This window comes from Brassica napus, chromosome C9 (assembly GCF_020379485.1).
Source record: "Brassica napus cultivar Da-Ae chromosome C9, Da-Ae, whole genome shotgun sequence".
Taxonomy (NCBI): Eukaryota; Viridiplantae; Streptophyta; class Magnoliopsida; order Brassicales; family Brassicaceae; genus Brassica; species Brassica napus.
Genome location: NC_063452.1, coordinates 4,357,082 through 4,376,316, shown reverse-complemented (window position 1 = coordinate 4,376,316; position 19,235 = coordinate 4,357,082). Strand labels below are relative to the sequence as shown.

At 36.6% G+C, this 19,235-nt stretch overlaps 6 protein-coding genes across 6 annotated transcripts; 3 read left to right on the top strand and 3 right to left on the bottom strand.

The window, feature by feature from the left end:
• Positions 1 to 422: 422 nt before the first annotated feature.
• On the bottom strand, positions 423 to 1,597 carry LOC125593313 (probable carboxylesterase 18). The gene has a single exon (XM_048769768.1). It carries the CDS (start codon positions 1,555 to 1,557, stop codon positions 550 to 552), a length of 1,008 nt encoding a protein of 335 aa, XP_048625725.1. The 5' UTR covers positions 1,558 to 1,597; the 3' UTR covers positions 423 to 549.
• Positions 1,598 to 3,958: 2,361 nt separating this feature from the next.
• LOC106428430 (50S ribosomal protein L24-like) lies at positions 3,959 to 5,751 on the top strand. The gene is made up of 6 exons (XM_013869185.3): positions 3,959 to 4,088; positions 4,278 to 4,356; positions 4,441 to 4,536; positions 4,836 to 4,939; positions 5,039 to 5,175; positions 5,432 to 5,751. Exons 2-6 carry the CDS (start codon positions 4,297 to 4,299, stop codon positions 5,512 to 5,514), a joined length of 480 nt encoding a protein of 159 aa, XP_013724639.2. The 5' UTR covers positions 3,959 to 4,088; positions 4,278 to 4,296; the 3' UTR covers positions 5,515 to 5,751.
• A 443-nt stretch (positions 5,752 to 6,194) lies between these two features.
• On the top strand, positions 6,195 to 8,182 carry LOC106428457 (26S proteasome non-ATPase regulatory subunit 14 homolog). The gene is made up of 6 exons (XM_013869210.3): positions 6,195 to 6,447; positions 6,623 to 6,800; positions 6,881 to 6,962; positions 7,311 to 7,487; positions 7,581 to 7,748; positions 7,831 to 8,182. Exons 1-6 carry the CDS (start codon positions 6,318 to 6,320, stop codon positions 8,020 to 8,022), a joined length of 927 nt encoding a protein of 308 aa, XP_013724664.1. The 5' UTR covers positions 6,195 to 6,317; the 3' UTR covers positions 8,023 to 8,182.
• LOC106428458 (vesicle transport protein SFT2B-like) lies at positions 7,750 to 10,176 on the bottom strand. Its single transcript, XM_048769767.1, has 6 exons — positions 9,655 to 10,176; positions 9,395 to 9,448; positions 9,147 to 9,220; positions 8,923 to 9,040; positions 8,755 to 8,813; positions 7,750 to 8,552 (listed from the first exon to the last, which is right to left on the bottom strand). The coding sequence occupies exons 1-6, from the start codon at positions 9,796 to 9,798 to the stop codon at positions 8,474 to 8,476; spliced, it is 528 nt and encodes a 175-aa protein (XP_048625724.1). The 5' UTR covers positions 9,799 to 10,176; the 3' UTR covers positions 7,750 to 8,473.
• A 190-nt stretch (positions 10,177 to 10,366) lies between these two features.
• On the top strand, positions 10,367 to 13,839 carry LOC106428447 (cleft lip and palate transmembrane protein 1 homolog). The gene is made up of 12 exons (XM_013869199.3): positions 10,367 to 10,830; positions 10,905 to 11,051; positions 11,131 to 11,245; positions 11,339 to 11,433; positions 11,531 to 11,634; positions 12,049 to 12,086; positions 12,185 to 12,420; positions 12,495 to 12,588; positions 12,664 to 12,854; positions 12,925 to 13,144; positions 13,225 to 13,392; positions 13,481 to 13,839. Exons 1-12 carry the CDS (start codon positions 10,603 to 10,605, stop codon positions 13,633 to 13,635), a joined length of 1,791 nt encoding a protein of 596 aa, XP_013724653.2. The 5' UTR covers positions 10,367 to 10,602; the 3' UTR covers positions 13,636 to 13,839.
• LOC125593312 (calcium-dependent protein kinase 12-like) lies at positions 13,709 to 16,361 on the bottom strand. The gene is made up of 6 exons (XM_048769765.1): positions 15,671 to 16,361; positions 14,967 to 15,110; positions 14,738 to 14,890; positions 14,385 to 14,668; positions 14,084 to 14,308; positions 13,709 to 14,009 (listed from the first exon to the last, which is right to left on the bottom strand). Exons 1-6 carry the CDS (start codon positions 16,350 to 16,352, stop codon positions 13,887 to 13,889), a joined length of 1,611 nt encoding a protein of 536 aa, XP_048625722.1. The 5' UTR covers positions 16,353 to 16,361; the 3' UTR covers positions 13,709 to 13,886.
• Between the last annotated feature and the right edge of the window lie 2,874 nt (positions 16,362 to 19,235).

Below are 19,235 nucleotides of genomic sequence, written 5' to 3'. Positions count from 1 at the left end.
CATGCGACAATGCAGCCGACCTCTTCACAAAATCACTCCCTACCTCGGTATTCAGAAAACACATCCATAACATTGGAATGCGTCATCAGAAGGATCTATGACCGCTTATTCGAGGGAGAGCTTACGTGGTTGTACTTTTTTTACCTTACTATGGTTTTTTCCATTGGGTTTTACAAGAAAAGTTTTTAACGAGGCAACAAAGACGTTAAGCGAGAGCGGATAGTGACACCGGCCCCAAGGGGGAGTGTTATGAAAGTCAAATAAAGCAGCCGTATATGTTGATAATATTAAAGATGTGAGGCCCGCTGCACTATTTGTACAGTGAATTTCTTTCTATATATACGAACGTTTTCGTTCATTGTATTATATCCCTCAATCTTCTCTTCTCTCTATAATAAACTCTTTCTATCAGTGTTAAAAAATTTTACGGATATAAATTTTGTCCTTATTTTTATTTTTATTTTTTTGTTTAAACAAATTTTGTTCTTATTTAAATTTCTGCGATACAATAAAATTCCGGTTCTTTTTATAACAATAATCATAATTTTTTTAAGCCGAGAGTGAAGCCACGCGCTCCTCAACGAAATCCTTAATCCGCTGAACTAACTGCCCAGCTTCCGGTAACTCAGGAAAGATATAAAACGCATGGAACATGTTTGGATACTCGACTAGCGTTACTCTTTTCCCGGATAACTTTAACCACTCGCAGTAACTTCTCTGCCAATCTCTCAACGGGTCGAACCCGGCCACAACCACCATCGTATCCGGATAATCCAGACCCGATATATCAACCACGCTCGGTTTCGCCGCCTCGTGATCCCGGTTCGCTCCCTCCGGCAACATCGCCCTCCAGCACCAGTCAGTCCGATCCGGCGAAACTAACGGCATTCCGACGAGGCTCCTCTCCGCCTCCGTCCTCTCTTCTCCGCCGAAGAACGGCTGAATCGAGATAATTCCGACGAGTTTCACGGCGGCGAAGCAACGCGCGCGAGAAACTCGGATCGCCACGTTGTGCGCGATGTTCCCGCCGGCGCTGTCTCCGGCGAAGAAGCACCTCGAGAGATCGGCGTTCGCCGGGAGAACCTCGCCGCGATTCTCCTCGAGGAACTTCACGGCGTCGAATCCGTCGTCGTATTGAGCGGGGTAGCGGTGCTCCGGAGCGAGGCGGTAGTTGACGGAGACGACGTACGCCGGTAGTTTTCCAGCGAATCTCCGGCACACGTTGTCGTAGGGAGGAGTATTGGGGCTGAGGAAAGCGAAACCTCCGCCGTGGAAGAAGATCACGACGGGGATACGGTCGCCGGAGACGTGAGGAGTGTATAATCGGAACCAGAGGTCGCGGGAAGGATCCACGACGAAGTCGGAGGACGAGACGGAGTGGACTGGTTGGGGATTGGGAGGGGCGCGAAAATCGAAGAGGCGGAGGAAACGGCGGTTGATGGAGCCGTCGGGACGCTGAGCGTTATCGGTGAAGGTGGAGATAACGGTGAGGGCGATTCTTGTTTTTAACGGAATCATTAGCTTCTTCTGGTGGTTAGGTTGCGACTCTGTTGCCATTATTATTTTTTTACGTGAAGGAGTTTAATGAACTGTGTGGTTGGACATGTACTTGACTACTTGTGTATATATATGCTCAAAATAAATATTTCCAGCTGTATTTTTTTTTTGTTGATAAAAAAAGGAATGGTTAGAAGAACAACTAATAACTAATGAAGATTATGGTTACGTGTGAAAGATATCATCGATGGAGTTTTGAAAGGAAACACGTTAACGAAAAGAAGAAAGATATATAACCAAAAAATCTAGAATCTTTTGAAATTCATGGCTTAAGTAATCACTGTTTCTTCAAGTATTGTGTTGTTGAAGTTATCCCCAAATCAACATGGCCAGCGTGATGGAGTCTGATAGTAGGAGCATTCGACATGGTTTGTTGGCATTGAACCATGACATATAGTCAATACATCTCGCAGGAGAGACGTAATTTCACTTAAGAGCACCTCCATTGGTTAGAACCCTTAATGGGTTCTTAAAATTAGTTTAATTATTAATTGTGTACTTTAAGTAGTTTAGAACCTTTAATATTGTAATTAGTTTTGAGAAGGTCCAATGGTAGAATGCCTATGAAGTTCTTAATTATTTTTTTTAGACAAATTCACACATAAGATACAATCAAGTAGACATGAAACCGAGATCATTTTAAAGTTCATACCTAATGACCATATTAAACTTTAAGTCTTTGTAAGCAAGTAAATGATCAAGAATATGCAAAAAAAACTTCTTAAACAAACTCACACATTATATCTAGTCTTCTATTGATTTTTATACTAATACTACTTATGTCGCAGGTACCTGAATTATCAAATGTAAAACCGAGACCAGTGTCTTCTTATGTCACATGTTGGCGACACCCTCCACTGTCTTCTTATGTTACATGTAGTCGGCTTTTTGTCTTGGCCCCACCTGCAAAAGCAAGAAGATACAATAAACAAGCGAGACAAGATACAATAAAGACAATAGCATAAACCGAATCATAGTGTTACAGACTCGACACAACAACTGAAAGACCACAATGTTACAGACTCGACACAAAGCAAAAGCATAACGAAGAAGTTGGTATCAACATTGAGCTGCTAAATAGAAACAAAAACTATTGCAGAGTAAAAAGCTGTTTTATCAAAGTGAGACAGAACAAGCATCGTACGCACACAGTTCATTACATTCAATCAAAGGTTTTTAAAATTTGATGCTGAGACATAACAACCATCATACACAAATGCTGAGACAGAACAAATTACATTCATTACATGCTCAAATTACATTCAATCAAAGGCTGAGAAAGAACAACCATCGTACGCAAAGGCTGAGACACAATAAACTACATTCATTACATGCTCAATTCAATCAAAGGCCCGATAATTGTATGATATGCGAGACTTCATAGTATTGATATACAGAATATACACCTTTGCTTGGACTTTGTACAGAAAGCACAAACAAACAGTGTAAACTTTTTAAGTCTAAGCCAAATTTAAATTAAACAAAACACCAAATCCAACCATATTCACAGAGTATACACATAAAAGTGTGATCAAGAAAGTTGACACACATATTGACAATTGAGGATTAACAATGATGTAATGTTACTTACGAAAAGCTTGAAAGTAGTCAACTTTATATAAGACAAGAAAATTTATAGACAGACTCTTTAAACGAACTAACAAAGAGATTTCTTGACAAAGGGCAAAGAGATATGTTTCTCATTAAACATTACAGACAAAGGCCACCGCCAGTAAGAGAAACTATCTATTTTTTCCATGCCATAAAAACGAATTGTAAAGTGAAGAAGCAAGGGATGAAACAAGAATCACTTCATTATATGAATCGAAATACATACCTCTCCGTGGCTTTGTCGACGAGCGTCTCATATTCTCCACGAGATTCTCTGTGGGTTCGTGCCTCTTATGTTCTCCGCTAATGGGTCCGTGCGGTTTGCCATTGTTGGCGGAAGAGAAGCGGGATCGGAATCGACGAAGGTGCAGAAGACGAAGACGCTGGGGCAGAGATTTTGGAATCAAAACTTCGACGAAGGAGAGGCACATAAAATGGATGGTCCAATAGGAAAGGGACAGGTAAGAGTGCTTACCAACTCTAAAAATCACATATTAAGCACCGGTTCTCTGTTTTTTTTTTCTCTTTTTTCATTTTTTTTTTTTTTTTGTCTTTTGTTTAGAACTTTTTTTAAGAGCTGCAGTTGGAGGTGGTCTAAGAACTGCATCAGATATTCAATTTCATTCAATTATATGTCAAAAGATTAATCATGGACAAATTGTAGAGTCAAGTCAATAGCCATGGCGCCAAAGTTTGAGATTCAGGTCCAAATAATATATACTTTTCAACGGCCTATGATTTTGTTTGGGCCTGTGGCCTTTACATTAATTGGGCCGACCTACAAAAAGGTATTATCAAAACACTCCCGACCTTTTACAGCACCGTCGCTAACGACGCCGCCTGTAGTCAGTCGTCATCACATTAAGCTTCACCGACGATTGTTGCGCTTCACTTACTCGATTAATTCCTCGCAGTCACAGGTAAAAGCTCCTTCAAATCTTCTCCTTAGACCAAACTTGCTTCTCGGAAGATTCTATAGATTTCGAAGTAGATCGATCGGAATCAAGTATAGATATCTTTGATTTGGGCTCTCCATGATTCCATGTGGTTTCTGTGATAGAAATGTAAAAAGTGAGACTTTTTCTCTTGCTTGTGATGTAATGTGTTAGGATTCTCATCTGAGAAGCTATGGGTTGGAAAGCTGCTGAGAAACTCATCAGACACTGGAAGATACTTCGAGGAGATAATGTGAGTGAGAGTACAGTCCCGTTCTTATTGTGGTTCTTTGGTCTGGTTTCGTCTAAATGTAGTGTGTTTGGTCTTTTTATTTAGGTAATGATAATTCGAGGGAAAGATAAGGGTGAGACTGGAACCATTAAGCGCGTCATCAGATCCCAGAACCGTGTCATTGTTGAAGGAAAGAATCTGGTGAGACTATGTTGTTGTCTTGCATCATGTTTTTCCCCCCTTGATTGTGTTTCTAGAGTATGAACTTGTTTTGAATCAGGATCCTTTCACTAGCTTAACACTATCATTCTTCATTTGATTCTTATATTTGACTTCCAGCATCATTTGTTTGTATTGCAAAAATCACAAACGTAATGGTTTAAATTGTTCTAATTAAACTCTTTTTGTTTTGGGTTTTCTAGCTTTATTGCTGTTTGGCTACTTACTGAGACTCTGTTGTTTACAGCTTTGGTGTATTATTTTTTCTTCTGTATTGGCAGATCAAGAAGCATATAAAGGGAGGCCCTGATCATGAAGGAGGGATTTTCACGGTGGAGGCTCCTCTTCACGCCTCTAATGTCCAAGTTGTTGATCCTGTCACTGGGTATGTATGATGACTCCACTTTGTACTACTCTCATTATTTTCTGTGTCTTTGCTCAAAGCGAGAAGTGTCTTATTTGCCTAATATCCTTTCTACCTCAGGAGGCCTTGCAAGGTTGGTGTAAAGTACCTAGAGGATGGAACCAAAGTAAGAGTTGCCAGAGGCACAGGCACCTCTGGTTCCATAATCCCTCGTCCAGAGATTCTGAAGATAAGGACTACTCCAAGACCCACTACCGGTAAATAGAAGCTCAATATCTCTAACATGGCATTTTTTTCGTTTGTTACACATTTCGTTTGCTATACATTTTAAACCCTATGTGTTACACTTCTACATGTTCAAAAAAATCTGGAGGTTAAATACTAAATCTTGATTTGAACCACATACATAACATGACATCTCATTATAAAATTGAAAAGGATTTGGTAATAGCTTTGCTTTTCTTACATAGGATTAATACTTGGCAAAATCTTTTTTTTGTTTTTTTTTTGCAGCTGGACCTAAGGACACGCCAATGGGGTTTGTTTGGGAGCAGACATATGATGCTAAAACAGGAAAGGGCATGCCTGATCTTTGAGTCACCTACCTTCTTTTACTGTTTCCGTTCCGAAAAATGTTGCTGCTCCCAAAAAGATTATTTTCCCCCATCCATTAATGTTTGTTTAGGTTCAAGATCTGTGAGATGGAGTTATGTTGAAGAAGCTGATGAAGTTTTATTCTTGTTTCTTTACAACTCTTGTGAACTTTTTAAGGTGCCAAATAAAAACATTGGGAGAAAGATTCACAGTACAATAATATTCAGCATTCCCTGTTAGGCCCGTGGTTTTTAATCGAGCCGAAGAAGCTGAACCGAAATTTAGTTTTTGGTTCATGTTCGGTTATGAACCGATCGACACATTTCAACATTTATTTGGTTATCAATTCGGTTTGGCAATCAGCATTTTAAACTAAATCAATTTACACCAATTTTTCAAACCAAATTAACACTGAAATTTCACCGAAAATCTATTTTCAATTTTATAACAAATTTGAAAAACTGAATTAACCGAAAAATATATTTTCAGTTCTATAACAAATTTGAAAAACTGAATTAACCGAAATATAACTGAGAGCTAAATTCAATTCAATTTGTTCGGTTCAATTCAAAATTCTGGTTTCTGAATTAACAGGCAGGCAATAAATTATATATTTTTATGGGGTCAAAAATAATAACGAATAAAGTATACGAGGACTTATATGTAAATAGCGTCACTTAATGATGATCCATCTCCGTCTTGTCTTGTTAACAAAGAAAACTCTCTCTCTCTCTCTCGCTTTTTCTATAAGATCTCTCATTCTTTGTACCCAGGCGAAGAAGACGACGATCGATTCAATCTGATTATGGAGAGACTACAGCGAATCTTCGGCGCCGGCGGCGGGTTAGGCCACGCATCTCCAGATTCTCCCACTCTCGATACCTCGGAGCAGGTTTACATCTCCTCTCTGGCCCTCCTCAAGATGCTCAAACACGGTAAATAATCATCAAATCCCTAACCGCACAATTAGGGTTTCGGATTCGTTTCCGCTTTACGTGATTCCGTCTTGTTATGGAACTCTAGGGATTATCGATCTAAATCTCATGCGTAGATAATATTAGTTAGTGCCACGTGGATTGCGTAGTGATTGTTGCGATGATAATATCGCAGGTAGAGCTGGAGTTCCGATGGAGGTTATGGGGCTGATGCTCGGAGAGTTCGTGGATGAGTACACTGTGAGGGTTGTGGATGTATTCGCGATGCCTCAGAGTGGGACTGGTGTTAGTGTTGAAGCTGTTGATCATGTTTTCCAGACTAATATGCTTGACATGCTTAAACAGACTGGGAGGTCTCATTCTTTTTTTTTTTTACACCAATCTACTTTTATAGAATGTATAACAAAACCTGGTTTGGATCTTTGTTTTTCAGACCTGAAATGGTGGTGGGTTGGTATCATTCGCATCCTGGGTTTGGCTGCTGGCTTTCTGGTGTTGATATTAACACTCAACAGGTATCTATTGTGTTTGCTCTGTTGATACTTGGTCTATGTATACTGTATTAATGGCTCAATATTGCGACTTGTGATTGGGTTTCTATTGTGGAAATTGTGTATGTATCTTTATAGTTCGGGTTGGATTATGTATGTTTATTGTTGAACATCTATGTGTGTTTGCCCTGTTACGTGGTTTATGCAATCTCATTGTGCGAACTTTTTGTCTTCCATACTGTATTAGTGTCTCAGTATAACTCCATTGTGTCCTATACCTTGTTCTGATTTGGGTTTCCATTGTAGAATTTGTGTATATAGTTTGGATTGGATTATGCATATTCATTGTTTAACATCTGTGTGCTTTTGTAGAGTTTTGAAGCTTTGAACCAGCGAGCTGTAGCTGTGGTGGTTGATCCGATTCAGAGTGTGAAGGGCAAAGTGGTGATTGATGCCTTCCGCTCTATTAACCCGCAGACCATTATGCTTGGGCAAGAGCCTCGTCAAACAACGTCCAACCTTGGACACTTGAACAAACCGTCGATCCAGGTGATGGTTCACATTGTGAAACATGTTTTTTCTTGAAGTTGGAACAATATCAAAGGATGTCCCTGATACTTACTTTTGGATACTACTATGCAGGCCTTGATTCATGGATTGAACAGACACTATTACTCAATAGCCATCAACTACAGGAAGAACGAGCTCGAGGAGAAGATGTTACTAAACCTCCACAAGAAGAAATGGACAGATGGCCTGACGCTAAGACGCTTTGACACTCACTCCAAGACAAACGAACAGACCGTTCAGGTAAGATAAAACAGAGTAGATTGCAATCTTTATACTTGTTCAAACATGTCGCATAATGTCCATTGACACTGGTGTTAAACAGGAAATGTTGAGCTTGGCTGCTAAATATAACAAGGCGGTACAAGAAGAGGACGAGTTGTCACCAGAGAAACTGGCGATCGTGAATGTGGGAAGACAAGACGCAAAGAAGCATCTGGAAGAACATGTTTCCAACTTGATGTCTTCCAACATTGTTCAGACACTAGGCACCATGCTTGACACTGTTGTCTTCTAGAGAGCTTCTTCACTTTTCCAGTCAGCTTTGTTCTTCTGCATCTCTTTGTTTTCTCTCTGTTGAATCTTCTCTTTATGTCCTATCTCCTAGCACTTGATAAGGTTGTATTGTACTATCTGGTTTCGTTCTTTCCATGAAGGCTATGGATTGATTTCTACTTCATTCAAAACTAAATAGTGGTGTACTTAAAGTTTCAGAATGTTCCAGCAATCAGGAACCAAATAGTCTGAAAAAGTACGTACAAAACTGTGCTAGGAATTGTGAAGACAGGAACTTCATGTTGAGAAGCAAACATAAACCAAAGCGTGCTCCAAAGATAAGCCTTCGAGCATGGACTATTAGCGCTTTCAACTTCCTTCAAACAGGTCCAGCTTTGAACATAAACCAATCATTCATCAGAGCACAGTGGTTTTGGGATGAAAATCTTTCGAGGCGACGTGTATAGGGCTGCTTAAAACTCGGTGTCGAAACAAGTCATGAAGACCTTTGAGACCATGGTTCTTGCAAAAGGGATGTAGCTCAAGCTGTACCTACAGTTTTAAAGAAGAGAAGGGATTCCCCAAGATGAATGAGAAAGCTTTTGTGACAAACTCAGTATCCATATAAGTAGAGCATTCAGTTCACCAACGCATTCCTAGTTCAGGCTAATATATGTCTCGACGAGTAAATAATGTAATTGCATTATGACTGCATGTAGAGTAAATAAGGAGAGAGTTATAAGACTTTGCGTACCAAATAAGACCAGAGAACTCAAGAATGATAGCCAGCAGGGTGAGCAGCTTGTTACGAACCTGTACACAGAGAAAATGACATGTTTATTTTCTCACTACATACAACTTCTACTATGCTCTGAAAATTTCCTATCCTCCTGAAGATTGAATTAAAAGAAACCCAACTTACATAGAGAGCGCAGAACAAGGCAATGATAATGCTGGCTAGATACAAAGCAGTAGCGTAGATACGAGCTGGGTCAAGCATCATCGTCACCTGCCTCTGTGGGCCTATTAGGAATGCTGTGCTGCCATACAAAAAGGACATGTAACTTAAATTACTTGTCCACACAGACGACTAGCGTAACCCAAATCCAATATTAGAAGCTAAACTAAAAAATTCCAAGTACGGACCTCCCAAGTGCCATCAAATTTCCAAGAGTGAATGTGATGCCAAACTTGACCGGATTGAAGAAAACGAGCATTGACTGAATTGGTCACAAAAGGCAAAACGATAAAGAGTTACATCACCACTAGTAAAGGAGCCAAGACTACGCAAAGCACCAAAAATTTCCAGAGAAGAAGAAAAATAAAGCTAAAGGTCACATATGATTAAAGAAAAAGATTTCCCTTCTTTTAAGATGGATAAGATTTGCACTTACCAAAAGTGTACAGGTCAATCCTGCTGACAAGCAAATAGCAAAGCCATAGAATCTCTGTTTTTCATGGAAACGCACGTAGATTAAAAAAAAAAAAAAAAAAAAAAACATATTAGCCAAAGGATAAAACCCAATTCAACATATGTAAATGAGAGACAACTATGCCACTCTCCATAGACATATACAGTGACTAAAAGCTAATACACAGTACGCATAGGAGATCAATCGTTTCAATACGCATTCGAAAAAGAAAGGTGGGCAACCTGTTTGGTGGTTAAAGCGCAATCGCGATTAAGATCATCCATGAAAGAGAGCGAGCTTTCCTCCTCCGCAGCTCGTTGCTCCTCTTCAACCTCCATACCCACCATCATCTTCATCTTCTCAAACGCATGATTCATCTTATCCATGATTAGCCTAACCTCTTCGTTGCTAGTTGAGGTATTAGGAACTGATCAGATCTCACTGCACAATTACGCCATGCGTTCAAGTGTAAGAAATGAAGCTTTTCTTCGTCCTCCTCCATTGTAGTCAAAAAGAAAGAAAGGCTTTATTATTGGGTTTTCTATTTCAAAATATAAATGGGCTAACTCTTGGGCCCATTAAGGCTGTATTTTCTCTTTGTTTATCTATATTTTTTTTTTATATTTATTATATATTTTAGTTTTTAAATTTAATTATAAAATAATTTTTATGAATTATTAAAAAATAGGCATATAAAAATATAAAATTAGAGAAATTTATGGATTTTTATCCTAATATTTATTACTTGATTTGACATATTTAAACCAATCTAGGTCTATTTAAACTTATCTTAACCAATTTTAATCGTTTTAAAATAATTTTTTACCGATAATGCATATATCGGTTTTTTTAGAAAAATAGTGTTTGATCAGTTTTTAGAACATTAGTTTTTGTAAATATCAAATCAAAGTTCCAGGGGGGTATATATCAAATTTAGAAATAAAGGGTAAAATTGAAAAGTATCTAAAATATAGAGGACATGGGTGTGTGTCACACACTGTTACTTGCATTACATTGGAAGAGCTTCGTCATCATCATAACCCAAAATAAAATCAAATAAAATAAATCAAAATCTCCCATAAACATCTCTCTAAATCGAATCCAAGTCTGCTTTTCAACAATCTTCTCGGCGACTTCCACATCTCGAATCCATCAATCCTCCTCCTCCTCCTCCTCTACGATTCATTAACATGGCCCCGCCGGTAACACAAACGGCGGCGGTGGCAGATGCGGCAGGCAACGGCGGCGCTCAACCTCAGCAGCAGCAGAGAGGGTTCGGCTCCACGATCTCAGGGATCGTGAGGATAGCCGTGTTCTGGTACTTTGCTTCAAAGTTCTTTTCGCCTAAGCAGAAACCGATGGATCCAACCCAGACTCATCACCTCATGACCAATCTCTTCCACAAGGGCGAATCATTGGTAATAATAAACTTTGAGAATTCAAAGATTTGATTTTTTTTCCTTAACCAATGAATGTTTTTTTGTGTGTGCAGGATATGTGGTTTTATCTTACAGAGCAAGAGAAGTTCAATGACTTCAGTACTGAAAGTTCGCTTTATTGGCATGAGACGAATATACCTTATGCTGTATGGACACCAGAGAGTGTTAGGACAAAGTCACTCAAGTATTATCCATCTGAGGTGAAAAAAAAAACAAAACAAAACTCACATGCTTTTGACTTTATAGAGTTTACTAACTTGCTATGTTATTTTGTTTCAGACTCTACAGAATAATGGAAGTCTCTATGCTCATGTCTTCTTTGCTCGGTCTGGTTTCCCTATAGACCCTAGTGATCCTGAGTATCAACCTCTTAATAGTTTTGGCAGGACTCACCGTAAGACCCTGTCTCCTTTTATTAAAACAATTATCAGTAGTTAGGTTTATGTATTATAGCTGAGTTGGATTTGTCTTTTAACTGTACTTTCAGCTGTTGCCACGTACTTTCCAAAGCGGAAAGTTGATAAGAAGAAAAGTCTCTTGGGTAGTCCCAAAGACTCTGATGAATCCAAACCAGAAGTTGAGGTATGACTGTGTGTGGAAAGAAATATTGTATATAGTTTTGTGTTATGGACTTTATAGTCTTGTGATAATGAACTAACGCAAAGCCAATGCTTTGCAGAAAGTTGTTGATAAGAACTCGGAAGGGAAGGAAGAAGTCCCTGTGGAATGGGTATCCTTATGGAAACCAAATGTCACCATCAACCTGGTCGATGATTTTACTCAGTAAGTGGGGTCTGGTAGTTTCTGTAGTATTATGATATTGGGACTATAGAAACAACCATTGCAGACTAAAAACGAATTAATAAAGATAACAATGATGGATTCACTTGCTACCTTGATGTTCATATGATTCTGCTTATTCTCCAGAAGATTTAACAGAGTAATTAAACTTATCGTTTTTTTAAAAAAAATTGGAAGGTGTTCAAAAAATTGGTATAGGCGCTAGCATAAACAATAATTCTCTATAAGGTGCTTAACCATCGCCTAGCTATTTCTTGAATATTGACTATATCATTTTAAGAAAATGATTAGCAGTTGATGGCAGGCTTGATTTTCTTTTTGGCTATATCACTATTGAATTAGTATGACAATAACTCCATACTAATAGTCTAATATCGTCTTTCAATTTTGTGACAGCTATTCACAGAACGGTGTACCACCAAACATTGCTCCACGTATCCTTCAATTTGTTTTGGCAAAACGATATGCTATTGTTATTATTATTTGGTTTTTTACACAACTCTCTATGCTGTACTTAACTTTAGATGTACAGACTTGCTGGTAGAACCTAGCTCTGGAAACTACTATCCCACCATTTACTTCAATGAGTTTTGGCTGCTAAGGGACAAGATGATTCCAATCAATGAGACTGTCTCAGAAGTACCACTTAACCTGGAGATAAGCCCCATAAGCATGATGAAGTGGCAGCTCTTTCAGCAAGTTGACCAGTCTTTCCAGATGCAGCGTAGCTATGGAAGCATGCTTGATGGCGAATCTGACGAACTTAAGGTAACTCTTTGTCTTTAATACTTCACATGAACATATGAATATGATCTGTGAACACGTTTATTGTTGTTCTGCAGAGGGTGTTTCTGGAAGGCAATCCCTATCTGTTGGGCATCACGATGTGTGTTTCGATGCTTCACTCTGTGTTCGACTTCTTAGCGTTCAAAAATGGTAAGTAAGACCCAACATGTAGCCAGCCTCTTCCCCAAAAAGCGTGTTGCTTATCTTTTGTTGCTTACGCTGTAGATATCCAGTTCTGGAACAAGAACAAATCCATGGAAGGGCTGTCTGCAAAGTCCGTTGTACTGAACTTCATCTGCCAGTTCGTCATCTTCCTCTACCTGCTTGACAACGACACTTCATGGATGATACTGGCTAGTTCCGGAGTTGGTGTCTGCATTGAGTTCTGGAAGATAGGGAAAGCCATGCGCATAGAGGTACTTATAACACTTACAATGAGCATCTGCTTAACATGTAAACCTTGTTCAAACATTTAAACTTTGACAGGTTGATAGAAGTGGAATGATTCCAAGGTTGAGGTTCCACGACCGTGAATCCTATGCAAGCAACAAAACCAAAGAGTATGATGACATTGCCATCAAATTCTTATCTTATGTGCTCCTCCTCCTTGTGGTGGGATTATCCATATACTCTCTCGCTTACGAGCGCCACAAGAGCTGGTATTCATGGATCTTGTCTTCGTTAACAAGCTGTGTCTACATGTTCGGTAAAAACCCTTCACCATCCTCAAAAAAAATGTTTTGAGATTCTCTCATTGTGAAGAGTTTTTGTGTGTGTTTTTTGCAGGTTTCATCATGATGTGTCCTCAGCTATTCATCAACTATAAGCTAAAGTCAGTGGCACATCTACCATGGAGACAGATGACTTACAAGTTCCTCAACACCATTATCGATGATCTCTTTGCCTTTGTCATCAAAATGCCGATTCTGCATCGGCTCTCTGTGTTCCGTGATGGTGAGTTTAATCGAGCAAGATACTCTCTATACTTTGGATTCAGATATAGCAAAATACTCACTCTAATGAATCTCTGTGTGTGTTTCAGATGTGATATTCTTGATTTACTTATACCAAAGGTGGGTTTACCCTGTGGACAAAACACGTGTTAACGAGTTTGGTTTTGGAGGTGAGGATGAAACTGCAGGGAAGAAGTTGATCACTGAGAAACAAGAAGAAGAAGACAACAAGAAAACAAACTAAGTTTCTCTCTTCCTCCTTTATTTTTTGTTTTTTTTTTACCACTCTTTAAACTGATTTTTATTACACTTAAAAGTTATAGTTTCTTAATTTCTTTTCGATTACATTTCATTTTTTCACTTGGAAATGTTTTTGTTAAAGTTATTATTGTCAACTCTCAAGACGCATTAAATATTACTCAAACTTTTAATGGAATGTTTAAAGTTATTAGTGTCAACTTTCACTCAAGTTTTTAGCCATTCATTGACTCATCATCAGGAAGACGATTTCCAATTTGCAAAGTTGAGAGTGTTCCTCATTGTTCTCCTGCTAATCCCTCCACTCCCATTTCCTTTCCTCATCATTGCCACAAACTCTCCATAGTCTATTTGTCCATCCTACAAAATCCAAAACTCCATAAGCATCTTCATAATGAAAAACACAGTAAAGATCTTTGTGTAATACTACTCACATTATCTTGATCAATGTCTTTGATCATCTCACCAAGATGTGAATCATTTATACCAAACTCCTTCAAAGCCTGCTGAAGCTCATCCACAGTGATGTAGCCACTTCCATCTTTGTCAAAGAAAGAGAATGCAGCCACTAGATTCTCCTCTCTCTCCAGCTTGTTCAAATGGATTGTTGCAGCTAAAAACTCTCCATAGTCTATTGATCCATTCTCATCAACATCAGCCTAATACACACACACAATGAGAAGATGATAGTGAAAGTTAAAAATAGTAATAATAAGAAGAGAGTTCGTTAATTACTGAGCGCAAGAGTTCTTGGATCTCTGATTCCATAAGGTCTGCACCAACGCGCTTCACAGTGTCTTTCAACTCTTCAAATGTGATGGTGCCACTGTTATCTGTGTCTATCATTCTGAACAGTTCTTTGAGTCCACCTATCTCTTCCTCAGATAGTCTCTCTGCAATCACTCGGAAAGCCATCTTCTTAAGTTTGTTCATTGCAGAGAAGTTCTTCAAGCGTGACAGTACTGCACAGTCCAGAGGTTTGTCTGGAGCAACCTTATCATCCACAATCCATGGGTGGCCTAACAAAATAATAAAGCATCAATCAATCACCATTGTGTGCTAAAGGCTTAGAAGATGAGAGAACTTACACAAAACTTGATGAGCAGTTAGCCTTTTCTTTGGATCTTTCTCTAGCATTTTCACTATAAGATCCTTGGCACTCTCTGAGATGCTAGGCCAGGGACTTGTCTCAAAGTCAATTTTTCCCTGTAGAATCTTTCTGAAGATGCCAAACTCACTTTCTGGATTCAAGACATGACACATCAGAGAGTAAGCACTTGATGGAAACTCTATGAAGAGAAAGAAAGAAAGTCTAACCATCCCAGAAAGGAGGGAAACCACATAAGAGAATGTAGAGGATAACTCCAGCGCTCCATACATCACATTCACGGCTGTAATGCTTATGTAAAACCTCAGGTGCTACATAGTATGCACTCCCAACAAGTTCTGAAAACGTTGCCCCTGAAAGATAAAAACAAAATTCAAAGATTGTGTGTCCAAGAACCACAGCTCCATATCAATATTAACTAATGCAACTAAAATACACACAAACTCACACAGTCACAACAGTTAAAAGATTAGATCTTAAACAATACTAATCAAATGTTTAAAAAATCGCTATGTAATAATTAGGTGTTTTATAGAGGATTATTGATTAGGCGGATGAGCGCCTAGACCGATTTTTTAAAGAAACCATTTCATTTAACCATATTTGCCTACTAGGCAGGTGACTAGACGCCATCACTGATACTAATAGCTTTAAACCACATTTATCATATTCAACAACTCATAAACTCACTTGTAAGTAACACTCTTAAAACCATCCCATTTGATCATTTTAGAGAACATGAAGCTGAAAAAACAGAATCATTCAGACTCTGATGCTACTTCTATACAACAACACAGTAGAGAGAGAGAGCTCTTAACAAGCTAAAATCATCAATTAACTAACTAGATACTCATAACATCATTAACCAAACAAGAGTTTCTTTAAAAAAAATAGTGACAACACAAATCAAAACCTGGCTTGCAGAAAACAGAGAGGCCAAAGTCTGTAGACTTAAGAGAAGCATCTTCATCACAAGAAGCAAAGAGAAAATTCTCAGGCTTGAGATCTCTATGCATAACACCAAGAGAGTGACAAGCCTCAACAACACCAACAATCGTCTTGATAAGCTTAGCTGCTTCTCTCTCACTGTAATGACCTCTCTTCACGATCCTATCAAACAGCTCGCCGCCTTCACAGAGCTCCATCACAATATGGACGCTGCTGGTATCCTCGTAGGCGCCTTCTATACGGACAACGTTGGGGAATTCCGACAAGTGATGCATTATCTGAATCTCCCTCCAAACGTCGTCGTAGTCTTCTTGGCAGATGAGCTTCCTTTTGGGTATGGATTTGCAGGCGAGCTTTTGGCCTGTCTTTTTGTGGGTGCAGAGGAAAGTGGTTCCGAATTGTCCTTGTCCGAGGATTTGACCGAGAAAGTAATCGTCTTCCACGTTCTTGGTTGTGTAAGGGAGAACCCATCTGGCTGTTGATTTGTTAGCCATGGTTTTTGAGAGAGTCTTGAAGTTTTGTTCTTTTGTTTTTAAAGCAGAGTTGGAGGAAGAAGAAGGGAAACTCTTGTCTGAAGGAAAGACACTGACTTTAAGGCATTCGAAGAGAGAGAGAGAGAGAGAGAGATGACCCACTTTTTGGTGCATGAATGATTAGTGTTGCTGAAAATATCTCTAAGAAAATAATAAAAATAAAGAAGGAATATAAATAAACACAATATAATGATATATGAAAATAATTTGTCAGATAAAAATAAAAATAATTCAGAATTCTTTGGGGACACTTCGTTATATTTTAACTATAACTAGAGTTTGATCTATGCGACTTTATAAAATGTATATCATATATTTTGTTATTGTATCGTGTTATATATATATATATATATATATTTATTAAATGTGTGTTGGAACAGTTATGTAATTATACAAAAATATTGGATATATATATATTAATATACTATGTTGGATCAAATTTATATTGACATTTCTTTCATATTTAATTATATAATTGAAATGTATTATTAGTATATTATGCGTTTGGGTCAAACTAAAAATGAGTTACAACTATTCTAAAAACCCAATTAGACAGGATATAAATTGACCCGCCTATTTTAACTAAAATCATAGAAATAAAGTTAATTTTATATTCAAATATGAAGCTGATATTGCTGAAATATTCTTTTTTTATTAAAAAAAGTGATGATAATATTTCGAAAAGTTTATAATAAGGAAGTTTAAAACATAAGTGAATCACGTCTAATATATATGCAAAATATTTTATTGGTAAATTATAGTAATAAGCATTAATTTTGTTTATATAAGGTAATGTATACGTATTATAAGACCAAAAACGTGAAAGCTAACTTTTAAAGTGTTTTTCATAGTTTAGGTTGTTTCAATAGTTCTTTATATATTAAAGGAGAAACATTGTAATAAATGCATTCACACTGTAATAGACACGTGGCATCCTCACACTATATTCATAAATGTGTTCACACTATATATTTAGTAGTATTTTTTAATATAAAACTCACATGCATGGTTCCAATAAAACTTTGGATTTTTTTGGTTCGAATCAAAACAAATAACGAATCAAAAGCTAAACTGTATATATATATATATATATATAATTTTTATTGTTTACGGATAAAGTTGAGCAAAATATTTATAAAATTTGATTTGATTCGTTATCCGTTTTGATTTGAACCAAAAAATATGGATATTCGTAACTCTACGAAGTAAATCAAATACTAAAATACAATTAAAAAAAGCAAATCACAAATACCTATATTTTTAGGAACATATATCTAATTCGATATGTTATATGCATATATATACATATATGTACAAAATTATATATATATATATATATATGTTATATATATTATAGTTTATATAAGTTTTACAATATTTTTATAAATTAAATTTATTATATTAGGTATTAAAATTTAAAAAGTTATATAATATTTTATTTTTGTAATAAAATGTTATTATTAAAAATTTCAATTATTTTTAAAATTTTATTTTATCTACGGATCAAATTGGATATTCTTTAAAATTCTAAATCATTTCGGATATCAGAGTCACCGACTATCCAGGTGGCTATAGATTGAATCGACGTGAATGCCTCCAAATACTCGTATTTTCGATATGTGCCAACCTCTATTTACGAATACAATTTATTTTTCTTTATATGAAAAAATTTCACTTATGTCAAGGCCTTAATTTTAATTTTATCTTTCATGTATTATTTTGAACAAAAATATCATTTAATATTAATTAACAATATCTTTTTATATTTTTCAACTATTTTATATACTTTTACATACACATACATGTGCACCTTGATGTGAGCACCTTGTGACTAAGTATTTATCACAACCGAAGTATCTATTTTTTTTTGGAAATTGAAATATTTTTTTTAATGTTTCTTTCACTACTCACCAAATTGTAGTGAAATGGTTTGTCTTAATAATTTTCTTTTCTTTTTCTTGAACTATTATCCGTTTACAAACTATGATATGAAACCATTGGTTCGACATGACGACTATATAAAATTCATAACATGAAAATAAACAAATAATAGTAATTTTTGGTTTTTACCGAAAAACTAAAAAGTCAATCATTCTAACTGAATAAACTAAAATAAATATTAATTTAAAATAATAGCTATATTTTAGGAGATTAAAAACCAAAAAATAACTTAAAACCGAACCGATATCCAGATTAGACAGATTTAATGTGTTTTTATTAAAAATAACGAAACTAATAATCACATCCCACGCAAGACGCAGATTATTATCTAGTTTGTTATTATTTGTTTCAGCAGTTTGTTAATATAGGTGTATTTTAAAGTTGAATTAATTATATTTAACTCAAATTTATTTAAAGAAAACACATTAATCTAACTGAAAAAGACGAGCATTAAAATATGGAATTCAAATTAATTCTCAGTGGCATGGAAATCTAATTAAATTTAAAAACTAATGGATATTTTTAATAGGTACTTCTCTTTTAATAATATAGATGATGTCTTAGGTTTTCTATTTGAAATTTGATATATAAATGAAAAAATGGGAAGTCATGACTTATTTTATTTGAAATGAAGTATTTTTCCTTCATTTTGAACCAAAATGTATTAACTGATACCGATTTATAATAAAATTCTTGGCCAGAAAAAAAAATTTAGTAGAAAATGTTATTAATTAATTATTAGCCAATATTTATGAGTTAATTAATTATTTTATTGACAATAAAAAGGTACGTTCAGTTGATGGCAAGTATAAAGTTTCCCACTTTGTCAGGATAGGTATCCAGGTGCTTACTGGACATTGAATAGTGGCGAAACGTGTTCACAGGTTTTCATTAAATACTATTCTTTGTTTTTACTTTTCACCTAAACCTGATTTATCTAAAAGTCAAATCAAGGGTTCCAATCATCTTATTCACGTTTTATAAATGCCAAAAAGAATTCGAGGATAGAAGAGAAAAAGAACAAGATTTGAAACCGTCCATTTTCATTCAATTCTC

Bases quoted from the DNA above. Each gene is read 5' to 3' on its own strand.
- LOC106428458 (XM_048769767.1), bottom strand. From the start codon at position 9,798: ATGGATAAGATGAATCATGCGTTTGAGAAGATGAAGATGATGGTGGGT. The intron at 9,041-9,146 runs GTCCGTACTTGG...TTTGTATGGCAG, and splicing joins AATTTGATGGCACTTGGGAG to CACAGCATTCCTAATAGGCC. The intron at 8,553-8,754 runs GTACGCAAAGTC...TTAAAACTGTAG, and splicing joins GAGTTCTCTGGTCTTATTTG to GTACAGCTTGAGCTACATCC.
- LOC125593313 (XM_048769768.1), bottom strand. From the start codon at position 1,557: ATGGCAACAGAGTCGCAACCTAACCACCAGAAGAAGCTAATGATTCCG.
- LOC106428457 (XM_013869210.3), top strand. From the start codon at position 6,318: ATGGAGAGACTACAGCGAATCTTCGGCGCCGGCGGCGGGTTAGGCCAC. The intron at 6,448-6,622 runs GTAAATAATCAT...ATAATATCGCAG, and splicing joins CCTCAAGATGCTCAAACACG to GTAGAGCTGGAGTTCCGATG. The intron at 7,488-7,580 runs GTGATGGTTCAC...ACTACTATGCAG, and splicing joins TGAACAAACCGTCGATCCAG to GCCTTGATTCATGGATTGAA.
- LOC106428430 (XM_013869185.3), top strand. From the start codon at position 4,297: ATGGGTTGGAAAGCTGCTGAGAAACTCATCAGACACTGGAAGATACTT. The intron at 4,357-4,440 runs GTGAGTGAGAGT...CTTTTTATTTAG, and splicing joins AGATACTTCGAGGAGATAAT to GTAATGATAATTCGAGGGAA. The intron at 5,176-5,431 runs GTAAATAGAAGC...TTTTTTTTGCAG, and splicing joins TACTCCAAGACCCACTACCG to CTGGACCTAAGGACACGCCA.
- LOC106428447 (XM_013869199.3), top strand. From the start codon at position 10,603: ATGGCCCCGCCGGTAACACAAACGGCGGCGGTGGCAGATGCGGCAGGC. The intron at 12,087-12,184 runs GTATCCTTCAAT...TTAGATGTACAG, and splicing joins ACCACCAAACATTGCTCCAC to ACTTGCTGGTAGAACCTAGC. The intron at 13,393-13,480 runs GTGAGTTTAATC...TGTGTGTTTCAG, and splicing joins GCTCTCTGTGTTCCGTGATG to ATGTGATATTCTTGATTTAC.
- LOC125593312 (XM_048769765.1), bottom strand. From the start codon at position 16,352: ATGCACCAAAAAGTGGGTCATCTCTCTCTCTCTCTCTCTCTCTTCGAA. The intron at 15,111-15,670 runs GTTTTGATTTGT...TTTATCTTTCAG, and splicing joins CTCTGTTTTCTGCAAGCCAG to GGGCAACGTTTTCAGAACTT. The intron at 14,669-14,737 runs GTAAGTTCTCTC...TTATTTTGTTAG, and splicing joins AACTGCTCATCAAGTTTTGT to GCCACCCATGGATTGTGGAT.